The following is a 23451-nucleotide window of genomic DNA, read 5'->3' on the forward strand; positions in this document are numbered from 1 at the left end:
AGGTATAGAAACACAATAATCAAAAATTGTCTAAAATACGGATACTAAAAACATATAATACAATATAATTAACGATTCCTAAATATAGTAATTATGTAAACAGTGTGTAGTGTCTCCAATGTATTTAAGATAATCCCTGGTATTAGGGTAAATAGTTCCAAGTTCTTTGGGGACAATTTTGCCCTAAGGTGAGTCGATCCTAGGAAGTATAGTTGTGAAGGTGTCCAAGAAGTATGACTTAGTGAATGGTGATGAAAAAATGTGGAAAAAACAGAAAAAACAGAAAAAAGAGTGGAAAAAATGTAGAAAAAATGTTCTAGTGCTGTGATCGGTGGCAGTAAAGCTCAGATCCAAAAAAAATATATATTTTGTGACAAAAATATATATGTGAGAAGTGAATAAGTTCAAAAAATCAAAAATAGAAACAAATAAGATTCCCAGTGTACCTGTGGAATATAAAACAAAAACAAATAGTGCAATAACGTTTAGGAAATCCTTAATATAAATGAAATGAGGCTTACCATCAATAGCCAATGCGTTTCGGCCCTTCCTTGGGCCTTTTTCAAGACTGTTTTATATTCCACAGGTACACTGGGAATCTTATTTGTTTCTATTTTTGATTTTTTATTACAAATCTGTTGGGATTTTGGAATTGGAACATTAATACGATTATTATTTTTTACTTTTTTGAACTTATTCACTTCTCACATATATATTTTTTTTGGATCTGAGCTTTACTGCCACCGATCACAGCACTAGAACATTTTTTCTACATTTTTTCCACTCTTTTTTATTGTACTCATGGATCCATGAAAGTTTTTTATATATCTTCCACATCCTCTGCATCTTTTATTCTTTTACATTTGTGTATCACCATCCTGTCTGATACCATAAAAGTTAATGTATAAGAGGATGTATATTCAATAAGTTGAGTAATTTCAACTCATATCAATCGCTATCTCATTCTTTACGTTTTTTTAATTGTTTTTATCGTGTTTGTATGAATAAACCTGTGAAATCTTTTTAAAACACTCAAATTTTATGTGCATATATCCCAGCCCAATTTGAGGTGCTCCCCAGACTCTAATTTATACACTCAAGAACAAACACACACTCCTGCTCACACACATGAAAAAAACACACACTCTTGCTCACACACACAGGGACACAAACACACTCTTGCACATACACAAACACGAACAAACACACTTGCTCACACACACACACACACATACACACACAGGAACAAACTTACACACTTGCTTACACACACACACACACATACACACACAGGAACAAACTTACACACTTGCTTACAATGACACACACATACATATAAAACCCACTTTAACATAAATATAGAAACATTGGCACTTACATGCCAGTTGCTGACATTCTACCTCCTACAGCTCAACTCCAGGGGCTGGACTTCATTCTAAGCATTAGCTGACTCCCACAGCCGTTCTGTACCTCCATTCCCTCAGCAGCATTTAGAATTATAAGCCACTCCCGTTTTTGTGAGTCACTGCACAGGAACATCAGAATAAGGGATTAAGCAGACTGTGCTGAAACAGCACTGAAGATGACAGTAAAGCAGCTTTGCCACAATCAAAACACCTGTTATCCCAGTCACTGGGACCTCTGTACCTGCACCCCTACTGGCCCTAATAATATCATCTACAGTGACCTGGAGCAAATGCTTGCAAATTCCAGGGGGGGGCAAGTGCCCCCTTTTGCACAATGGGATTGTGGGCTGGAGGGCATGCTTGGTATCATAGGCACTCCTCCCTGACTCGATCACATCATTGAAATCACGCAATCTCATGAACAATCATGTGATTTCATATTTTTACTTATTTGTTTAAACAAATAAGTCCCGGCAGGAAGGTGTTAATTATTTATATTTGCAATATTTTCTTTTTTCTTTGTTTTAAATATATTTGTGTTTAATGTTATTTTTTTTAAAGAAAATTATAAAAGAATAAATCACTTTTTATAAATGAACCATCCACTAGCACTGCATAATCTGTTGGTGCTTTATAAATAACCAATAATAATAATCCATTACATTTCTAAGTGCATAAAAACCACAACAGCTGTCCTGCTTCTGTAACATTTGATATATTCACAGCTAGATGGCTCTACCTCTCTGTATCTTTTCACACAAGCATTCTGTTTTAAATAAATGTGTGCTGCTATTTATTTTGCACTGTATTGCAGCCAGATTCTGAATCACTTTATTTTTTTTAGCTTGTTATTTTAATGATTTTTGTGTAAATGATTTTGCTAAAACAAGAACATACATATTCTGCAAGCAAAAGAACATACACAATAAATACATTGGAGCCTATTTATCAAGCCGTCAACCGCAAATACGCTCGAATTCCGCAGCGTAATTGTGGCAAGCCTGATTCGCCTTATTTATCAAAGGCTACAGATCGGCAAAAGTTGAAATTTGTGACGTAACAAACGATCCGTCGGTCTCAGTCCGACACAGATCGATGCTTACGTCATTACAGATGTTCCGAATGTAAATACGGCACTATCTGACTACTTTTGCTAGTTAACAAATATCTAACACGTACGCTCGCCACTATTCCGGCCCAGCGTACCTGCTTTTCATTCGGTCGCCCTGGAGGTGGCGGATGCCATAGGAATCAATGGGAGTCTGAAAGCAGCGAAAGCTTATGTTCGCTACTGCCCGATATCCCATTGATTCCTATGGTATAATAAAAGTTACGTTTACACCTAACACCCTAACATATACCTTGAGTATAAACACTCCTAGTCTGCTGCCCCCTACACCACCGCCACCTACATTATACTTATTAACCCTCTATCCCACCACTCCCGGACCCCGCCACAACTAAATAAAGTTATTAACCCCTAAACCGCCGCTCCCGGAGCCCACCGCAACTGAATAAATGTATTAACCCCTAAGCCGTCAGCACCCCACATCGCCATAAACTAAATTAACCTATTAAAGGGACAGTCAACACCAGAATTTTTGTTGTTTAAAAAGATAGATAATCCCTTTATTACCCATTCCCCAGTTTTGCAAACCCTACACTGTTATATTAATACACTTTTTACTTCTGTGACTAACTTGTATCTAAGCATCTTCTGACCGCCCCTAATCACATGACTTTTAGTTATTATCTATTGACTTGCATTTTAGCCAATTAGTGCAGTGTCTGCCACTAGCCACGGGCGTGATCACAATGCTATCTATATGGCCTACATGAGCTTGCTCTCCCCTGCTGTGAAAAGTAAATAAAATAGAGGCGGCCTTCAAGGGCTTAGAAATGATCATATGTGCCTTCCTAGGTTTGCTTTCAACTAGAATACTAAGAGAACACAGCAAAATTGTTGATAAAAGTAAATTGGAAAGTTGTTTAAAATTACATGCCCTATTTGAAAATGAAAGTTTTTTTTGGACTTGACTGTCCCTTTAATCCCTAAACCTAACAACCCGTTAACTTCATATTAAATATTAACTCATTCCTATCTTATAATACATTTAAACTTACCTTTAAAATTAAATTAAACTATATTACTAATAATTAACCTATCGTAACTATTATGATAAAATTACATTAAACTATATTAAATTAATAATTAACCTACCCTAACTGTTATAATAAAATTACATTAAACTATATTAAATTAATAATTAATCTAACCTAACTTTTATACTAAAATTACATTAAACTATATTAAATTAATAATTAATCTAACCTAACTTTTATACTAAAATTGCATAAAATTACAAATTAAAATAACTATATTATATATTTAAACACCTAACCCTACTCAAATAATTTAATTCTACACTAAAAAATTACAAAGTTACAAAAAGCTAACTAAGTTACAAAAAATAACAAACACTAAAAAAAATAAGCTAACTAAAAACAAAAAATAACAAACACTAAGTTACACAAACCCCCCCCACTAAGTTACAAAAAATAAAAAAGAAAGTATCAAAGCTTTAAACTAATTACACCTAATCTAAGGGCCCTATGAAAATAAAAAAGCCGCCCCCAAAATAAAAAAACCCTAGCCTACAATAAACTACAAATAGCCCTTAAAAGGACATCCATCCTCCAAGAAGCCAGGAGATGTCCTCAATGAAGCGGCCGAAGTCTTCATCCAAGCCCGCAGAAGTCTTCATCCAGACAGCATCTTCTATCTTTATCCATCCGGCGCGGAGTGGCTCTATCTTCAAGACATTCGACACAGAGCATCCTCTTCTGCTGATGACTACCCAACAAATGAAGGTTCCTTTAAGTGACATCATCCAAGATGGCGTCCCTTAGATTTCGATTGGCTGATAGAATTCTATCAGCCAATCGGAATTAAGGTAGAAAAAATCCTATTGGCTGATCCATTGGAACAGCCAATAGAATGTGAGCTCAATCCTATTGGCTGACTTTTTCTACCTTAATTCCGATTAGCTGATGGAATTCTATAAGCCAATCGGAATCTAAGTGACGCCATCTTGGATGACGTCACTTAAAGGAACCTTCATTCGTCGGGTAGTCGTCGGCAGAAGAGTTTGCTCCGTGTCGGATGTCTTGAAGATGGACCCGCTCCGCGCCAGATGGATAAAGATAGAAGATGCTGTTTGGATGAAGACTTCTGCCGTCTGGAGGACCACTTCTGCCCGGCTTGGATGAAGACTTCTGCCCATCTGGAGGACCACTTTGCCCGGCTTGGATGAAGACGTCTCCTGGTAAGTCGATCTTCAGGGGGATAGTGTTAGGTTTTTTTAAGGGTGTATTGGGTGGGTTTTATTTTTAGGTTAGGGATTTGGCCCGCAAAAGAGCTAACTGCCCTTTTAAGGTCAATGCCCATCTGAATGCCCCTTTCAGGGCAATGGGGAGCTTAGTTTTTTTTAGATAGTATTTTATTTGGGGGGTTGTTTGTGTGGGTGGTGGGTTTTACTGTTGGGGGGTAGAAACTGTGGGTAACCAATGAAAGATTTAATCTTATCATATCACAGCATAAGGGGAACAGCAGCTTTATATTTGTCACTAATATATCTATTGAATATTTTCAATTATTTATTGTTTCTAATTGTATTTTCAATAAATATGTGATACTTTTTGCATATTCTGTTACTTCAGTGAATGTATGTCAGTGTGTGGTTGCTGTTATAACATACAACCACCTAAGCAATTTCCTGGATTTAGGCAAGAGTGCTTCCCATAAGTTATTTTCTACACTAATATATATATATATATATATATATATATATATATATATATATAATATATTTGCTAAAGTTATACGTGTATTTTAACGTGAGAAAATAATCTTCACTGGAAGATACTCTATATATAAAACCTCATGCCACTTGGTGATGATACAAAAGTTCAGGAATAGCCCATGGTCAGCTTCTACCTTGATGTCTGATAATATATGCTGTTCCATTGTAAAGATTATTTTTTTTAGAGACAAATAAAGAAGTTTGTGACCCCTCTCAGTAGAGTTGATATTGCAATCATCTGACCATGGAATAGCCCATGGTCAGCTTCTACCTTGATGTCTGATAATATATGCTGTTCCATTGTAAAGATTATTTTTTTTAGAGACAAATAAAGAAGTTTGTGACCCCTCTCAGTAGAGTTGATGTTGCAATCATCTGACCATGCCTTGACTTCTGATGCGTGTTCTGGCACCTACATTGGCCATGACACAAAGGTCCCCATTCCCCATACATAAGATGATCGGTTTCCTTTCATGGGATAATTGGACCGTGGACACACAATCAATAGGATTCTTGTCTTGTGGCACCTCAAGGACAGTGTTTCTCCATCAGGCAGGCAAGGAATGTGTTAAGGAGTTCAAATATTGATTTCCTCAATTAATGTTTTCTATACTATCTGTCCTCTCCTGTTGATGCAGTTCCAATCCTGATCCAGTATATCCTAAGCATGTAATTTCAATCATTCATTTTTATTGAGTTTATTAGAAGGGAGAGAAACTATGGGTAGATTTATTATTGATCGGACGCACAAGTCTCACATGTAGTGAACCTTGTCCACCCAAGATTGCATTCTCCTCTATATATAGCAATGACAGCCCCTATGCTTGTGCAATCAATTGTGTGAGATCAGGGCTTGTTTTTGAAATTTTGCCTGTAGGTATCTGCTTTTGGAATATTGTGTACAGTTAAAGATCATGTTTTACATTAAGCAGCCCAAAAAATGATCGAGCAAGATTTATTTGCAATCTGGGAATCCAAAACTCATGAAACTTCTAAAATAGGGCTAGGCAGTGATAAAATTAGCTAAGTCTTACCTTAGATTAAAGTGCAAAAAGCCTCCTGCACCCTTTTTATATCATACAGCAGGAACTGTAAAAAAGTTATGAATAGTGTTTCTGGCCAGTTTGAAATGGCTGCCAAGCTCCGCCCACTGATGACATCATGATCTTGGCTGCATATAGCGTCCAATCACAAAAGGTTCCCTAGTTGGATTCAACAGACTGTCAATGCTATTCAGCAGCGTGCCTAGATGCAGCCTAGATCATGATCAGTGGGCTGAGCTTGGCAGCCATTTCAAACTGGCCAGAAACACTATTCTTTTTAAAATAACTTTTTTACTGTTCCTGCTGCATGATATAAAAAGGGCTCAGGAGGCTATTTGCAGCTTAATCTAAGGTAAGACTTTAAGATGACTAAGGTGTAGACTGCCCCTTTAAACATTTTAGAAAGTCCCTATCAATCACACTGATCGAATCAGTCCAGGATGATTTTCATCCACCAACTCTAAGTTGGTAGAGAGGGTTTAGGTAGCAGCCGTTTGAACTGCTTCTTCAGAAATATCAGTTGCAGGAACAAATTCCTGAAAATGTGTTTTTTAGAATATTTGTTTGCGCAATTTGGTATTTGTTTTGTTTGAAACTAAACGAATACTGAATATTTCCATTCTTTTTCAAATCCCTAGATGGGTCCTATTAAAAGTATTGGTGCTCGCTGGATAGGGGCACTTTGCTCCTTAGAGCGAAGTTAGCAGGGGCAGCACATTAAAATTAAAACCCTGCAGCCAATATAACTCACATTATGCTGCTTTCTGCATAGAGCATCTTACATTCGCCTATATTTTCGTATATATGTGTTTATCTATTAGGGATATAATTATTTTGAGTGTTCTGACAAAAGCTTGCCACCTTTTAGTTGGCGAAAAAAAACTGTGATATCAGCAGTGCAAAAATATTTATAGAATTACGCTGGGATTAGAGAGACATTTTCATATACGCCCATGGAACGCCCATGTTCAGCCCATTTTACGAAAACATTATGCTTTGCATTTTGTATTTATAAGTTCAAATTTCTGTGTGATTTTTGCACATCCAGTGTACTACAATTAGGATTTACGCTGTGCATATTTAATTTGATTTATTCCTGTGTAAATTACATATAATTTTTACTTTTTTGTTAACATACAATTGTTGGTGAAGAATTTTGTTACAATTTTTGATGCACCTTAACAATACAATTTTTTCCAGCTTATTTTTGTGTGAATGGTTCAAATATTTGTTTTGTATGATGTTTAAAATACGAATTTTGTTGTGCACATGTTACATGAAAATGCAGTATAAGCCCCTTAGTGAGACATCCTGTTTTCAGGGTAAAAAATGGCTTTAGATCATTCCACCAGGGAAATAGAATTACTGGCGATCATTCTTTAATAATCTCGCCAGTCCAGAGAGCTTTCAATCATTGAGCCATAAGTGTGGTGGATCCCAGAACCTGCGCTAAAGGACCTTGGGGTCGATCCGATATAAAGCGTCGCCCGCAAAAGCCGGCGACGCCAATATTTGCGCGGATTTGGTATCACATATACGGCGTAACCTAGAAGTTACGCCCGTATATTTCTGCCGTCGCCCGCAGTTTTTTGGGCCATAGGCAGGTATACCAAACCCGCGCAGTTTGGTATCCAATATACAGCGTAAGGACTTACGTGGCGAAAATGGAGAAAACTTACTCCATTTTCACCTCGCCACAAAAAGCAGCCGTAAGAAGCCTTACGCTGACTATTGGAGCCCCGTAACTCCCTAAACTAACTAGAAAATAAACCTAACACCTAACGCATGCGCAATGTCTATCTCCCTGTCAACCGCGATCTGCTAAAATAAACCTAACACCTAACGCATGCGCAATGTCTATCTCCCTGTCAACCGCGATCCCCCGCCCCCCCCGAAATCCCTAATAAAGTTATTACCCCCTAAACCGCCGCTCCCGGACCCCGCCGCCATCTACATAAACTAACCCCCTACTGTGAGCCTCTAAAACCGCCGCCATCTACCTTATCTATCCCCTAATCTGACCCCTTACACCGCCGCCACCTATATAAAAATTATTAACCCCTAATGTAAGCCCCTTACACCGCCGCCATCTCTATTAAAATGATTAACCCCTAATTTAATCTACCTACCCCGCCGCCAGCTATGTTATCTATATTAACCCTAAGTATATTATAGTTAATATAGGTATTACATTATATATATTAACTATATTAACCCCAATTATATTAGGGTTAATATAGTTAATATAGTTACTATAGTATTTATATTAACTATATTAACTCTATCTAACCCTAACTAAATTTATATTAAATTAATCTAATTAATTTATAAACTAAAATATTCCTATTTAAATCTAAATACTTACCTATAAAATAAACCCTAAGATAGCTACAATATAATTAATAATTACATTGTAGCTATGTTAGGGTTAATATTTATTTTACAGGTAAATTGTTAATTATTTTAACTAGGTATAATAGATATTAAATAGTTATTAACTATTTAATATCTACCTAGTTAAAATAATTACCCAATTACCTGTAAAATAAATCCTAACCTAAGTTACAAATACACCTACACTATCAATAAATTTAATAAACTACAAACATCTATCTAAAAATACAATTAAATTAACTAAACTAAATTACAAAAAAAAACAAACACTAAATTACAAAAAATAAAAAAAAGATTACAAGATATTTAAGCTAATTACACCTATTCTAAGCCCCCTAATAAAATAATAAACCCCCAAAATAAAAATAATTCCCTGCCCTATTCTAAATTTAACAAATTTCAAAGCTCTTTACCTTACCAGCCCTTAAAAGGGCCTTTTGTGGGGCATGCCCCAAAGAATTCAGCTCTTTTGCATACAACAAATACAATACCCCCCCCCCCCCATTACAACCCACCACCCACATACCCCTATTCTAAACCCACCCAAACCCCCCTTAAAAAAGCCTAACACTACCCCCCTGAAGATCTCCCTACCTTGTCTTCACCACACCGGGCCGAACTCCTGATCCGATCCGGGCGATGTCTTCCTCCAAGCGGCAAAGAAGAATTCTTCCTCCGGCGACGTCTTCCTCCAAGCGGCAGCAAAGTCTTCATTCTTCCGGCGGCATCTTCAATCTTCTTTCTTCGCTCCGCCGCCGCGGAGCATCCATCCCGGCCGACTGCTGAACTTGGAATGAGGTACCTTTAAATGACGTCATCCAAGATGGCGTCCGCCGAATTCCGATTGGCTGATAGGATTCTATCAGCCAATCGGAATTAAGTTAAAAAAATCTGATTGGCTGATTGAATCAGCCAATCAGATTCAAGTTCAATCCGATTGGCTGATCCAATCAGCCAATCAGATTGAGCTCGCATTCTATTGGCTGATCGGAACAGCCAATAGAATGCGAGCTCAATCTGATTGGCTGATTGGATCAGCCAATTGGATTGAACTTGAATCTGATTGGCTGATTCAATCAGCCAATCAGATTTTTTTAACTTAATTCCGATTGGCTGATAGAATCCTATCAGCCAATCGGAATTCGGCGGACGCCATCTTGGATGACGTCATTTAAAGGTACCTCATTCCAAGTTCAGCAGTCGGCCGGGATGGATGCTCCGCGGCGGCGGAGCGAAGAAAGAAGATTGAAGATGCCGCCGGAAGAATGAAGACTTTGCTGCCGCTTGGAGGAAGACGTCGCCGGAGGAAGAATTCTTCTTTGCCGCTTGGAGGAAGACATCGCCCGGATCGGATCAGGAGTTCGGCCCGGTGTGGTGAAGACAAGGTAGGGAGATCTTCAGGGGGGTAGTGTTAGGCTTTTTTAAGGGGGGTTTGGGTGGGTTTAGAATAGGGGTATGTGGGTGGTGGGTTGTAATGGGGGGGGGTATTGTATTTGTTGTATGCAAAAGATCTGAATACTTTGGGGCATGCCCCACAAAAGGCCCTTTTAAGGGCTGGTAAGGTAAAGAGCTTTGAAATTTGTTAAATTTAGAATAGGGCAGGGAATTTTTTTTATTTTGGGGGTTTATTATTTTATTAGGGGGCTTAGAATAGGTGTAATTAGCTTAAATATCTTGTAATCTTTTTTTTATTTTTTGTAATTTAGTGTTTTTTTTTTTTTGTAATTTAGTTTAGTTAATTTAATTGTATTTTTAGATAGATGTTTGTAGTTTATTAAATTTATTGATAGTGTAGGTGTATTTGTAACTTAGGTTAGGATTTATTTTACAGGTAATTGGGTAATTATTTTAACTAGGTAGATATTAAATAGTTAATAACTATTTAATATCTATTATACCTAGTTAAAATAATTAACAATTTACCTGTAAAATAAATATTAACCCTAACATAGCTACAATGTAATTATTAATTATATTGTAGCTATCTTAGGGTTTATTTTATAGGTAAGTATTTACATTTAAATAGGAATATTTTAGTTTATAAATGAATTAGATTAATTTAATATAAATTTAGGGTTAGATAGAGTTAATATAGTTAATATAAATACTATAGTAACTATATTAACTATATTAACCCTAATATAATTGGGGTTAATATAGTTAATATATATAATGTAATACCTATATTAACTATAATATACTTAGGGTTAATATAGATAACATAGCTGGCGGCGGGGTAGGTAGATTAAATTAGGGGTTAATCATTTTAATAGAGATGGCGGCGGTGTAAGGGGCTTACATTAGGGGTTAATAATTTTAATATAGATGGCGGCGGTGTTAGGGGCTCACTTTAGGGGGTTATAGATATAATATAGCTGGCGGCGGGGTACGGGAGCGGCGGTTTAGGGGTTAATAATTTTATTAGGTTGCGGCGGGGTAAAGGAGCGGCGGTTTAGGGGTTAATAATTTTATTAGGTTGCGGCGGGGTAAAGGAGCGGCGGTTTAGGGGTTAATAGCATTTTTATTGTTAGGCTAGTGAGGGGGGATAGCGGATAGAGGGTTAGACAGTGCGGGCTATGTTAGGGAGGCGTGTTAGACAGTGCGGGCTATGTTAGGGAGGCGTGTTAGACAGTGCGGGTGTTTTAAACTTTAGTCAGGTTTTATAGGCGCCGGCAGTTTCTAACGTGGCGCAAGTCACTGGCGACGCCAGAAATTTGTACTTACGCAGATTTCTGGACATCGCTGGTTTGTGAGACTTACGGCACGTTAGCATCTGACGGCGACCTATATGGGATGGCTCGAGTTGCGAGCTGAAACTGCGGGCGACGCCGGTTCCCTCGCTTGCGCCGCAAACTGCGATCGATATCGGATCGCGCCCCTTCTCCTTAAGCGCAAGCTCTCGTATCCGCCGCACTAAGTCTCCTATTAGCACGGCCGTAGACTCAGGAAAGAATGCTCAACTTAGCTCGGCTCATCAGCTCACTAGAGGTAAGTATTTCACCTTAAAAAGCTAATTTAAAGGAAACTAAAACATACTAACAAAATTAATTAATATATTTTTATTTTCTTTAAATTTGTTGATGCATTCATTTGGATATTCATTTCACAAAAACAAAATGAATATCTGTATTTTCATTACGAATATGCATTCTTCACAAAAGTAATGCACACGTCTAATAGGGCCATGTGCTTCTTAAACGGACATGAAACACAATTTTTTTAATTTTGTGATTCAGAGAAAGCATGCAATTTCAAACAGCTTTCCAATTTATTTATATCATCTAATCTGTGTCATTCTCTTGGTATCGTTTGTTGAAAAGCATATCTAGATAGGCTCAGGAGCGGCTGATTGGTGGCTGCACATATATGCCTCGTGATTGGTTCACCCATCTGCATTGCTGTTTCTTCAACAAAAGATACCAAGAGAAGGAAGCAAATAGATAATTGAAGTAAATTGGAAAGTTGTTTAAAATTGTATTCTCTATCTAAATAATGAAAGGAAAAAAAATGGGTTTCATGTCCCTTTAATATATCTACCCCTTAGTCTTTGCAACAATATCTTTGAATATGTATCTTATGTTTATTAAATATTGTCCTTGGTCTAGATTATGTGTGTATGAATGATCTTTGGACATCTTGTTTTTATCTTCTACAGATTGCCTCTAAACACAGCTGGTATAGTCTTTATATGATTTGCCCAGAACACATCTTTCACTTCTATTTCAAGACAGTACTGTTAGAGATAGGAACCAGAGCCTGCTTATACTCAGTATTGGCATGTTGCTGCTGCTGTGTCACTGACACTGGTTAGACTGTCACTGAGGACTCTATGATCACTGAAAGGTCTCTGGGCTGGCGATATTTTTTGAGAATGTTTGCCAGTGCATCTATTTTCCTGCTGGAATTAGCTAAAGACTCTGTCTACCCTGAAAGCAGGGTTTATCGCTAAGGGGCGTATACTCCATTTTCGTATGGGAAGGAAACGCATACATTACAAAAGTGCACAATGAAAATTGTAATTTAAAAATCTTGCAAAATGAATAATTGAACCATTCACACACAAATATGCAGGAAAATGGTATTGTTAAGGTGCATCAAAAATCGTAACAAAATTGTTCACAAAAAATTATATTTTATCAAAAAACTTAAAATTTGTATATAAATTACACAGGATTAGATCGTATTAAACATGCCCAGCCTAAATCGTAATTTAAGTATACTGGATGTGCAAAAAAACAAAACAATTTGTACTTATAAGTACAAAATACAAAGCATTTATATACAGCATATATATATATATATATATATATTTTTTTTTTATTTTTTTTTTATCATAAAATAGGCATTCCATTGGCGTTATGAAATTATTTTTCAAATCCAATCAAATTATCTAAACATTTCTGCCCTTCAGATCTCACTGCTTTTTATCTCAAATTAAAATGTGGCACGGTTCTGACAAAATACTAAAAATACTTAACACCCTACTAAAAAACATATGTATACGAAATAGAGGTGATTGTAAGATGCTATATGGAGAAAGCAGCAAATGTGATTTGTTTTTGATGCAGGATTTAATTTTTAAAGTGCACCCACTGCTCAATGCAAACTTCACTCTGTAAAGAGATGTTTCCCTGTCTAGCAATCTCCATTACATTTTATAGGAGACATCTTACCACTCGCATGAACTGTCCCTTTTTAAAAGATAATTTCACAAGGGCATCCCCTGCAAGGATCGGTGTAAAAAGCACGTCTGATCCGGTGAAGTTTAGATAATCTGGCCCTGAGGCTGGTTAGACTGTACTATTAGCATTTCCCTGCAGGTCTAGAGCATTCTTCTCTCACACTTGCAAGGCTCCTAACGCTGTTGCTGTCAAGTTATATTCATTAGCTAGATGATTTTTGGCTTAGATGTGGGTTTGTGCTAAATTAATATGCAATATATTACAGGAAAGATGGGATTAAGGACTTCAGCAGCCCTGGCACATCTTAAAATGGTTTTCAAATAGGAACTCTAAGGATATGTTGATTTCCACTATTTCTAAACTTAAAGGCACTGTGCCATATGGCTAGCGCGGCTATTGGATAAGAGGTGGAAATGTCTTCTTATGAAAAAAAAAATTAGTTTTGCTGTGGGCGTTTATTTAAGTATAACGAGCAACAAAATAAAGTTCTTTTTTTTTATTGTACATTCATCTAAACATAATGAATTAAGGTCTCTTTTATTTATTGCACAGATACAGCCCAGCGTTGCAAAAACGCTAACATTTACAAATCACTTTAAACGGAATGAAAAGAGCATGACATTTTAAGCAACTTTCCATTTTACATCTAATATCAATTTTGCTTTGTTCTCTTGGTATCCTTTGTTAAAGAATACACATGGGCATGATCGTCCACAGAATTTTTTCCAGGGGGGCAATAAAGTGAAATATGGCTAGATAGATGATAGATAGATATAGAAAGATAGATAGACATCTATCTATCTATCTATCTATCTATCTATCTGTCTATAATATATATATATATATCTATATATATATATATATATATATATATATATAGTTCTAGTAAACTTTAATACACTTTTACACAATATTTTCTGGGTGTAATAAAATTAATGTCTTTATCCAGACTGCTAAATTATAACGAGAATAGAATGAGCATATAGTTGTATTTATTATTTAGTGCTTTGTTTATTTATTTGATCTGTTGCAATATACAGTTATAATGAAGAAAAACATAATAAAAAAATAAACACAAAAGAACAAATATAAGTTAGCCTATGCAAATAAATCCTAAAATTACTAACAGTACATTACTAAAATCTGCTAAATTAACATTCCTCTGTGCTATTGGCAAATCTTTTAGCTAACTATTCCAGTATGTGAGTAGGAGGACTCTGCACAGAAAGTGTTAACTCAGAGCACATTGCTATTAATGAATTAACAAGATACCTTATTCTTTACTACTTTTAAAATGTTGGTGGGAGTGGAAAGCCCCCTACATGGCTCATAGCACACGCCCACACACACACACGACGGGACACCACCTCATGCAATATTTTCTACCTTCCAGGAAGCTCACTCCCCATCTCTGCACAATGCCTGCTGGGAATTAGAGTCCAGAACCGCAGTGGCACAATGCTGAGAGGAAAATTGTGAGCTACAAATTCTAGAATACTCTATAACTCTCAGAATATTGTGCTTCTATCTCTAAAACTGAGCTACATTCAGGGGCATTAAAAGAAAAAAAATGGACATTCATTTGTATTTTTTCTGCAGTTTGTACTCCAGGTGGGGACAAAAATCCAGGGAAGGGCACGTGCACCCCCTTGTATACGCCCATGCACCTAGGTGAGCTCAGGAGTGTACACGTGTCTTTAGCCACCTGACAGCAGTGTTTGCAACAATCTTTATAGCAATGTTTATACATAGTTGCAAACAGAGCTATTATAGAATGCTACAGACATTCTATGGTAGCAGAGTTTGCAACTATGTATACCATTTTTTAAACATTCTTGCAAACACTGTTGCCAGATGGCTAAGGGCACGTGCACGTTCCTGAGCTCACCTAGGATTACTCTTTAACAAAGGATACCAAGAGAACTAATAAACATTGATAATCGAAGTGAATTGGAAAGTTGTTTAAAATTGCATATTCTATCTGATTTATTAATATTTAATTTTGACTTTACTGTCCCATTAATTACAGGACAGGTATTTAATACACATGGTACAGGTTAAACACACAGCTAAAGTTGCACTTGGGATCTGCAGTACATTTTTTTCCATTACCTTGCCCCTTTATGTGTATAAACCTTGTCATGTGTAACCTAGAATGTATTTCTTTTTTTAAGGACAAACCTAAAGCTTAGTTCCTTTCAAAGCAAGAGATCTTAATACCAAGAGATGCACTCACTGTACAAACATCCGCAAGCAATTATATTATATATTAATTACATTGTATTAGCAGTAAAGTAAAGGGAAACCCAAGTATCTGTAATATTAAATGAACTGTATATTAGATTAGATACAAATGATTAGAAATCACATAGTGAATATTTCCCAGAAAGAGCAGTAATAGTGTGAGAAGCTGCCAGTGACCCCCTCAGCAGCTCTTTGTGCAATGAGCTGCTCCGGTGATGCGAGACCCTGTGCTGTTCCGGCTCTCACCCAGCATCTGATGAATGAAGCTCGCGGAGGCCCCGCCCCCTCCCACACTTTATAAAGCTCCGCGTCTCCAGCGCTAGTTGCACTGCTGCAGGTGTCTGGTCACCAGCATGGACCCGAGGAAGCACCAGCTGTGCGCACACCGCGGGCAAACAACATGACGCGTGGCTACCTCCCTTGTGATAGTCTCAACCACGCTGGGAGGAAGATGTGGGAGCCCAACACGTCTAATATTCTGAAAGAGAAAGTCTCAAGTAACCTCACCAGGGCAGATAACTGTGGCTCTGTCTCTGTGGTGTTCCCCTTGACTATGATGATCACTGGTCTGGTGGGGAACGCTCTGGCTATGCTTATGGTCTATAAGTCCTACAAGAAGAAGGAAAGTAAAAAGAAACAGTCTTTTCTGCTCTGTATTGGTTCCTTGGCATTAACAGACTTTACTGGACAATTGCTAACCAGCCCTATTGTCATCTCTGTTTACCTGTCCAACAGGCAATGGACTAAGGTGGACCCTTCAGGGAGCTTGTGTGCTTTCTTTGGACTGTGCATGACCATGTTTGGTCTGTGCCCACTGTTTATAGCAAGTGCAATGGCCATTGAGAGGACTTTGGCAATAAGAGCCCCTCACTGGTATGCCAGCCATATGAAAACCAGAGCCACCAAAGCAGTATTATTATGCATCTGGATTTTCGTTTTAGCCTTTGCCCTTCTGCCCATTATTGGTTTAGGACAATATACTTTGCAGTGGCCTGGAACATGGTGTTTTATTAGCACTGGAGACCATGACACCCCAGGAAATATATTCTTTGCTTCAACTTTTGCCTCCCTTGGACTTTTGGCTCTGTTGGTCACATTCTCTTTTAACTTGGCAACAATCAAAGCCTTGGTGTCTCGGTGCAAAAGCAAGAGCTCAGCTTCCCAGTCCAGCAAGCAGTGGGAAAGAATCACATTAGAGACTATGATTCAGCTCATGGGGATAATGTGTGTGCTGTTTGCCTGCTGGTCTCCGCTGCTGGTAGGGACAAATTGTATTTTTTTCTGTTTGTTCTGTCAACCCTTTGGTTGCCAGGGAGGGTTGCTGCGCTGCATCCTCTCTGGCAGCTAAGGGGTTAAATCTACATATACAATTCACTATAGAAACGTTTCTCTGGCAGCTAAGGGGTTAAATCTACGTGTATAATTGTTAACTATTGAAACGTCTCATGTCTCAGGTTAGTTTAATTTACATAGAATCCCACTTCATCAATAATGCCCAGCTCACCTGGCATGAATACCAGACCCTAAGTGCCATGTTGCCACCTGTAAAGGGTATTTCATTTATTGTGCTGGTAATGTAAAAACACATTTTTAAAGGAACACCTGAAGCAACTATGTTGTCTTTCAATATTTACTGGGTTTTTCTTTATAACACGTTGAGAAAGGCAGGTTTTTGTACATTACATTTTACATAACACAGATACAAGATATTTATCTGAAGGCTACTAATCACATTTGTTCTGTTGCAGCACATACATATTACTCCCTTTATTGCACTGTACTGCATTTATATTGCCAAATCAATGATGATTGAAGCTATTGATTTTTTTCCCCCTGCAAACTTAAAGGGACACTGAACCCAAAATGTTTCTTTTGTGATTCAGATAGAGCATAACATTTTAAGCAATTTTCTAATTTACTCCTGTTATCAAATTTTCTTAATTCTCTTGGTATCTTTATTTGAAATGCAAGAATATAAGTTTAGATGCCGGCCCATTTTTGGTGAACAACCTGGGTTGTTCTTGCTGATTGGTGGATACATTCATCCACCAATAAAAAAGTGCTGTCCAGAGTTCTAAAAAAAAGCTTAGATGCATTTTTTTTTCAAATAAAGATAGCAATAGAACGAAAAAAAATGATAATAGGAGTAAATTAGAAAGTTGCTTAAAATTACGTGTTCTATCTGAATCACAAAATAAAAAATTTGGGTTCAGTATCCCTTTAATCATGGATTTATATTATTTTAATGGTGGAAAATCCAATGCAAGTTTTAAACACTTCAGTTTTTAAAGCACCATTTGAAGGGGCTTTCCATGTAATTTTACTTCCCACTCACATCTCTCTCCAGTTCCTCTTTTGCATTATTTTAATATTACTTTCCCCATGTGCGTCTTGAATATTATAAAACAATGTTGATTAAATATTGCAAATTATTTTAGAAAGTGTTCTTATTAAACTGATTACAATAATTTACAAGTTCAGTTTTACAAATTAAAAAAAAACGTATCTACACTGCATAAGTTTAATGTCAAAACTTTACAAAAAATTTTTTCAGTATCCATTTAGATTGTAGTTTTTTTAGGGGGGGGGTTCAGTAAAATAAAACAGAAAATATATTCATAACTAGTAAGAGCTATCAAAACATTGCAAATCATGACATGCTCAAGGACGCAGGCAAAAAAAAAACTGTTGGCAAGTGCCATGTAATTTCTGCTTCTGGGTTACTGCCACTCTGCCTGTGTGATAATTTCCTTTAGAAGATTATCCCCAAGCTTGGAACACACTCTGAAATAGTTGTGCAATCCCTGGCCAAGAAAGATCTCTCTTACTCCTGTATCAACTTGCATTGTTGATTCTATGTATACTTTATTGTACCCCCTGATAATATACTCGTATGGTGGTGCTTTACACATAAATAATACAATAATAATAGATAATTGTTGTTGGTAATTACAATAAGCAAAAAACAAACACCAGGAAAAAATAAAAATAAAGTTGTAATTTGTTATCCTCTTAAAGGGATATAGAAGTCAAAATTAAGGGCCATTGTACACTAGATTTTTCTTTGCATAAATGTTTTGTAGATGATCCATTCATATAGCCCATCATACTCCTAACTAAGCCTGCAGAATCTGTTAGCGCTCTACAAATAACCAATAATAATAAGCAACACAGTTTTAGATGTATACAGACTTCAGATTGCTTCTGTTTGTATAATGGGTCTTTTCATATGCAGGGGAGGGGTGGGGGTTGCTCTCATCCCCTTTCAGTGGGTGTCCCAGCCTAACCTTATCAACAGTGCTAAACTTTGAGCTTCTAAGCAAGTTTTTAAAAGGTTTTATAGTGGATTTTTATATCAGTATCTGTGCATATTATTCTTTATAATAGTGTCGATTACTTGCAGGTAAATGAAAATTAGTGTATATTGTCCCTTTAAACGTCTATGATTTTTTGTTTAAATATTTTTATTAATTTTTAAATCAAAATATCATTTTACAAATAAACTTCAAACAAGTAACATTACAGGTTCAGTCTGTTCAAGAGTCACATTCATTATAAACGTCTATGATTTTAACAGAGCATGTCAGTTTAAGAGACTTATTATTTTATTCCAATAATTTTTTTTCTTGGTATCCGATTCCTAAGTTGATAAGCATACTTACGTAGGCTCAGGAGCAGCTGATGATTGGTGGCTACGCACATATGCCTCTTGTCTTTGGCTCACCAGATATGCTCAGCTAGCTCCCAGTAGTGCATTGCTTCCCTGCAGCTGACTGTGTGGTCAAACACAATTTTGTCACTATTTTCAGCAATAATTGTTTGTAAATATCGGTAGAAATAGTCTGTTTTTCAAATGATCTCAACCATAAACTGCTGATGTTGAATAGAAAACCTTTGTGGAATCTAAAAACACTGGGAAACTTTCCAGTCGACTTCTGTTACCTACTTTGCTTGGTTCTCTTGGTACCCTTTGTTGAACTGGATATCTAGGTAGTCTCAGGATCAGCAATGCACTACCGGGAGCTAGCTGCTAATTGGTGGCTGCACTTATCTTCCTTTTGTCATTGACTCATCTGATCTGTTCAACTAGCTCCCAATAGTGCATTGCTGCTCCTTCAACAAAAGGATTCCAAGAGAATAAAGTAAATTTAATTACAGAATTAAATTGTAAAGTAATTTAAAATTGTATGCTCTATCTGAATCGCAAAAGAATTAACCTGAATTTGGTTTTATATGTCTTATTTGTTATGTTACAAAACATAGAAATATGTGTAAGTCTAAAGGCAGTGGGGGTTCTATGGGGTGCTTGGGGTTATATTGATTAGTACAGAGGCATTATGGGTACATTGGGCATATGTGTTTGTTGTGTTATTGTTTGTGCTAATTATTATTAGTGTAAATTTGCTTATTAATACTTTTTAAATTTAACCGATAAAGCAATAACATGCCGCCTGTGGCTTCATAAACTACTTTTAGCTATTCAGAGTTAAGTAACTTTGATAATTAAAAGAATGTCAAAAGGTGTTGAAAAAGTCTGATTGTTATTGTTTTTATGGAGTTGTCTGCAGATGAATGATTTGATAATTCTTAGAAAAACTTTTCTAAAGGATTGTGATTAGCCCTATGTGTTTTCTTTTTGCTCTTTTACGCTCCCTTAACTCTTTTGCTTGCAAGAGAGGAATACATCATTGCAAAATATTGAATTGCAGTCAATTTTAGCAGCTAAGAGGTTAAAGATTACAGGGCCAGATTATGAGTGGAGCGCTAACATTTGCACAAGAGTGATAAGGGGTTTATCGCGGGTGTTTGTGCTTGTCGGGTTTACCACTGGTAAGTCAAGTTGAAAGTAAATGTGTTCGCTTGAGTGCAATCACGATTTATGCTAGAATAATTACTGCGTCCTCAGAGCTCTATTTAACTGTTTACAAAACTACAAAGTGTCACAAAACATAAAAAATACATTACAAAGTGCAGTTAAACTCATAATAACACCATCTAATAAAAATTATTCTAAAAAAAATATGTGCACAGAAGTTATATGTGTGTGCACAATTTAAATATTTATTCCTTTGAAGATATCTATATAATTATTCCCATACCGTTATGCTTCCTCCGCCAACCCGCTCATTTCCTGGTTTTACTCCTTTGCACATAAGAGCGGTCCTATCCTCTCTTACATGTACCTCCGTGCACGTTCATATTGCGCAAGAAACACCCGCAGTGATACATATAGATTCAATAAGACTTTCGATTTATTCTAGTGTATCATTGCAGCGATCGTGTTATGAGTAATAACTTTCTTTTCACATTACTGGTAGAATTATTTTAATTAAAAAATAATGGTTTGGACTAAAGATGTCAGAGCTCAGGATCTGAAAACCAAGATCTATTAAAATATATTTTTTAATGTCCTATAGAAATCTATATTGCAGACAATGAGAACGATGTTAAATTCAGTAACACTACTAGTAAATATATCCCAATATAATATATATCTAAATACCCACAAAATAATAAGAGATATCACAATTGACCCAAGCAATTAGAAATTATACCATCATAAACAAATGCACATGCGTGTTTCGTGAGCGCGCATCTAAACAGGTCTAGATTTCAGTGAGACACTCATGTGCATTTAGATTGGTAGGCGTGGAGCGAGTCAGTTGGGACGCCAGTGGGGCACCAATCAGAACTTATAGAATGAGATTCGTCATTCAAAAAAAAAAAATTCTCGTCCAGGCAGAGTTACGGTGTGCGAAGGTATCGGTGTAAAAGGTAGGATTTGAAGTTTACTAAGTCGGATACAAAAAAACGATGAATGAAGGTCCTCATAAATTTAGAAGATATTTAAGACGGTGCATAGTGGTATAGTGTAGTTAACTTTTCCTTGAACCCTTTGAGTGCTAAGCACTTTCCCACCTGGGTGCTAAGCACATTTGAGGGGTTTTTAATTTTACATTTTTTTAAATATTTTTATTTTAACTTATTTTCTTTTCAGATCCCCAAGACTTATACCGTTGGAAAGGTTAGGCGATTACCTTTGGAATGGTGGGTCTTGGGGGTCTGTAGCTACTTAGATGCCTGAGATACAGGCTTCTAAGCAGCATGCCCCTTTCCCTATATTGTCAATTGTTTTTAAATAAAGTTGCGTGGTGACGTCATCACGTCATTACGCGTGACGTCACCACGCAAAACGGAAAGCCCCGGCGACGCCTGTCACTCTACAGGCATGATCCCCGGGGTAGGAGCGGGTGGGAGCCCCCAGATCTCCCTCAAGGTGGGAGAGTGCTAGTGACGGCTCTGAGCCGTCGTTAGCACCTGAGTGAGAAACTCTGCGATGGCTCAGAGCCGTCATTAGCACTCAAGGGGTTAATAATGTGTTATACTATATCCCCTCAAAGTAACTCAACACACACCCATTAATGTCTAAACCGTTGACAACAAAAGTGAGTCCCAATTAGCCATTTTCTCTCCCCGGTGTCATGTGACTCGTAAGTGTTACAAGGTCTCAGGTGTGAATGCGGAACAGGTGTGTTAAATTTGGTGTTATTACTCACACTCTCTCATACTGGTCACTGGAAGTTCAACATGGCACCTCATGGCAAAGAACTCTCTGAGGATTTGAAAAAAAGAATTGCTGCTCTACATAAAGATGGCCTAGGCTATAAGAAGATTGCCAAGACCCTGAAACTTAGCTGCAGCATGGTGGGCAAGACCATACAGCGGTTTCACAAGACAGGTTCCACTCAAAACAGGCCTCGCCATGGTCTACCAAAGAAGTTGAGTGCACGTGCTCAGCGTCATATCCAGAGGTTGTCTTTGGGAAATAGACGTATGAGTGCTGCCAGCATTGCTGCAGAGGTTGAAGGGGTGGGGGGGTCAGCGTGTCAGTGTTCAGACCATACGTCGCACACTGTAACAAATTGGTCTGCATGGCTGTCGTCCCAGAAGGAAGCCTCTTCTAAAGATGATGCACAAGAAAGCCTGCAAACTGTTTGCTGAAGACAAGCAGACTAAGTGGGTGTACTCACTTTTGTTGCCAACGGTTTAGACATTAATGGCTGTGTGTTGAGTTATTTTGAGGGGACAGCAAATTTACACTGTTATACAGGCTGTACACTCACTACTTTACATTGTAGCAAAGTGTCATTTCTTCAGTGTTGTCACATGAAAAGATATAATAAAATATTTACAAAAATGTGAGGGGTGTACTCACTTTTGAGAGATACTGTGTATGTATATATATATATATATATATATATATATATATATATATATATATATATATATATATATATATATATATATATATACTGTATGTGTATATATATATATATATATATATATATATATATATGAATCAAAATAACAAGAGTATTGCATTGAGCAAATATAATTTTTTATTGGACTAACTATACATTTATAAGTTGACTAGCTTTTGGTAAAGAATAACTTCCTTTCTCAAGTCTGAAGCAATACGCTTCGAGTATTGCTTCAGAGTTGAAAAAGGAAGACATTCTTCCGAAAGCTTGTCAACTTATAAATGTATAGTTAGTCCAATAAAAAAATATCATTGCTCAATGCAATACTCTTGTTATTTTGATATCTAAATCTCTGAACTAACATGGCTACTCCAATCAACATGACTATGGAATATATTTATGAATAAATAGAACATATTCTTGTATGTGAAGAACATTGGAATGTGATATATTTATATTTTCATGTTGGGTTAGCGCATATGAAAATATGCATTCGGAAATTCCCCCCCACACACACACTTTTTTGCTCCATTGGGTTAGCGTGAGTAGCACACAGT

General features: G+C 36.9%; 1 protein-coding gene across 1 annotated transcript in view; it reads left to right on the top strand.

Moving 5' to 3' along the window:
• The first annotated feature begins 15976 nt into the window (after positions 1-15976).
• Positions 15977-23451, top strand: part of PTGER3 (prostaglandin E receptor 3) — a 42945-nt gene continuing 35470 nt past the window's right edge. The window contains exon 1 of the mRNA XM_053693353.1: positions 15977-16890. Coding sequence (XP_053549328.1) covers positions 16033-16890 — 858 coding nt within the window. The 5' untranslated portion in view covers positions 15977-16032. The remainder of the gene's footprint in view (positions 16891-23451) is intronic.

The sequence above is a fragment of the Bombina bombina genome, chromosome 10, assembly GCF_027579735.1.
Source record: "Bombina bombina isolate aBomBom1 chromosome 10, aBomBom1.pri, whole genome shotgun sequence".
NCBI classification, from domain to species: Eukaryota; Metazoa; Chordata; class Amphibia; order Anura; family Bombinatoridae; genus Bombina; species Bombina bombina.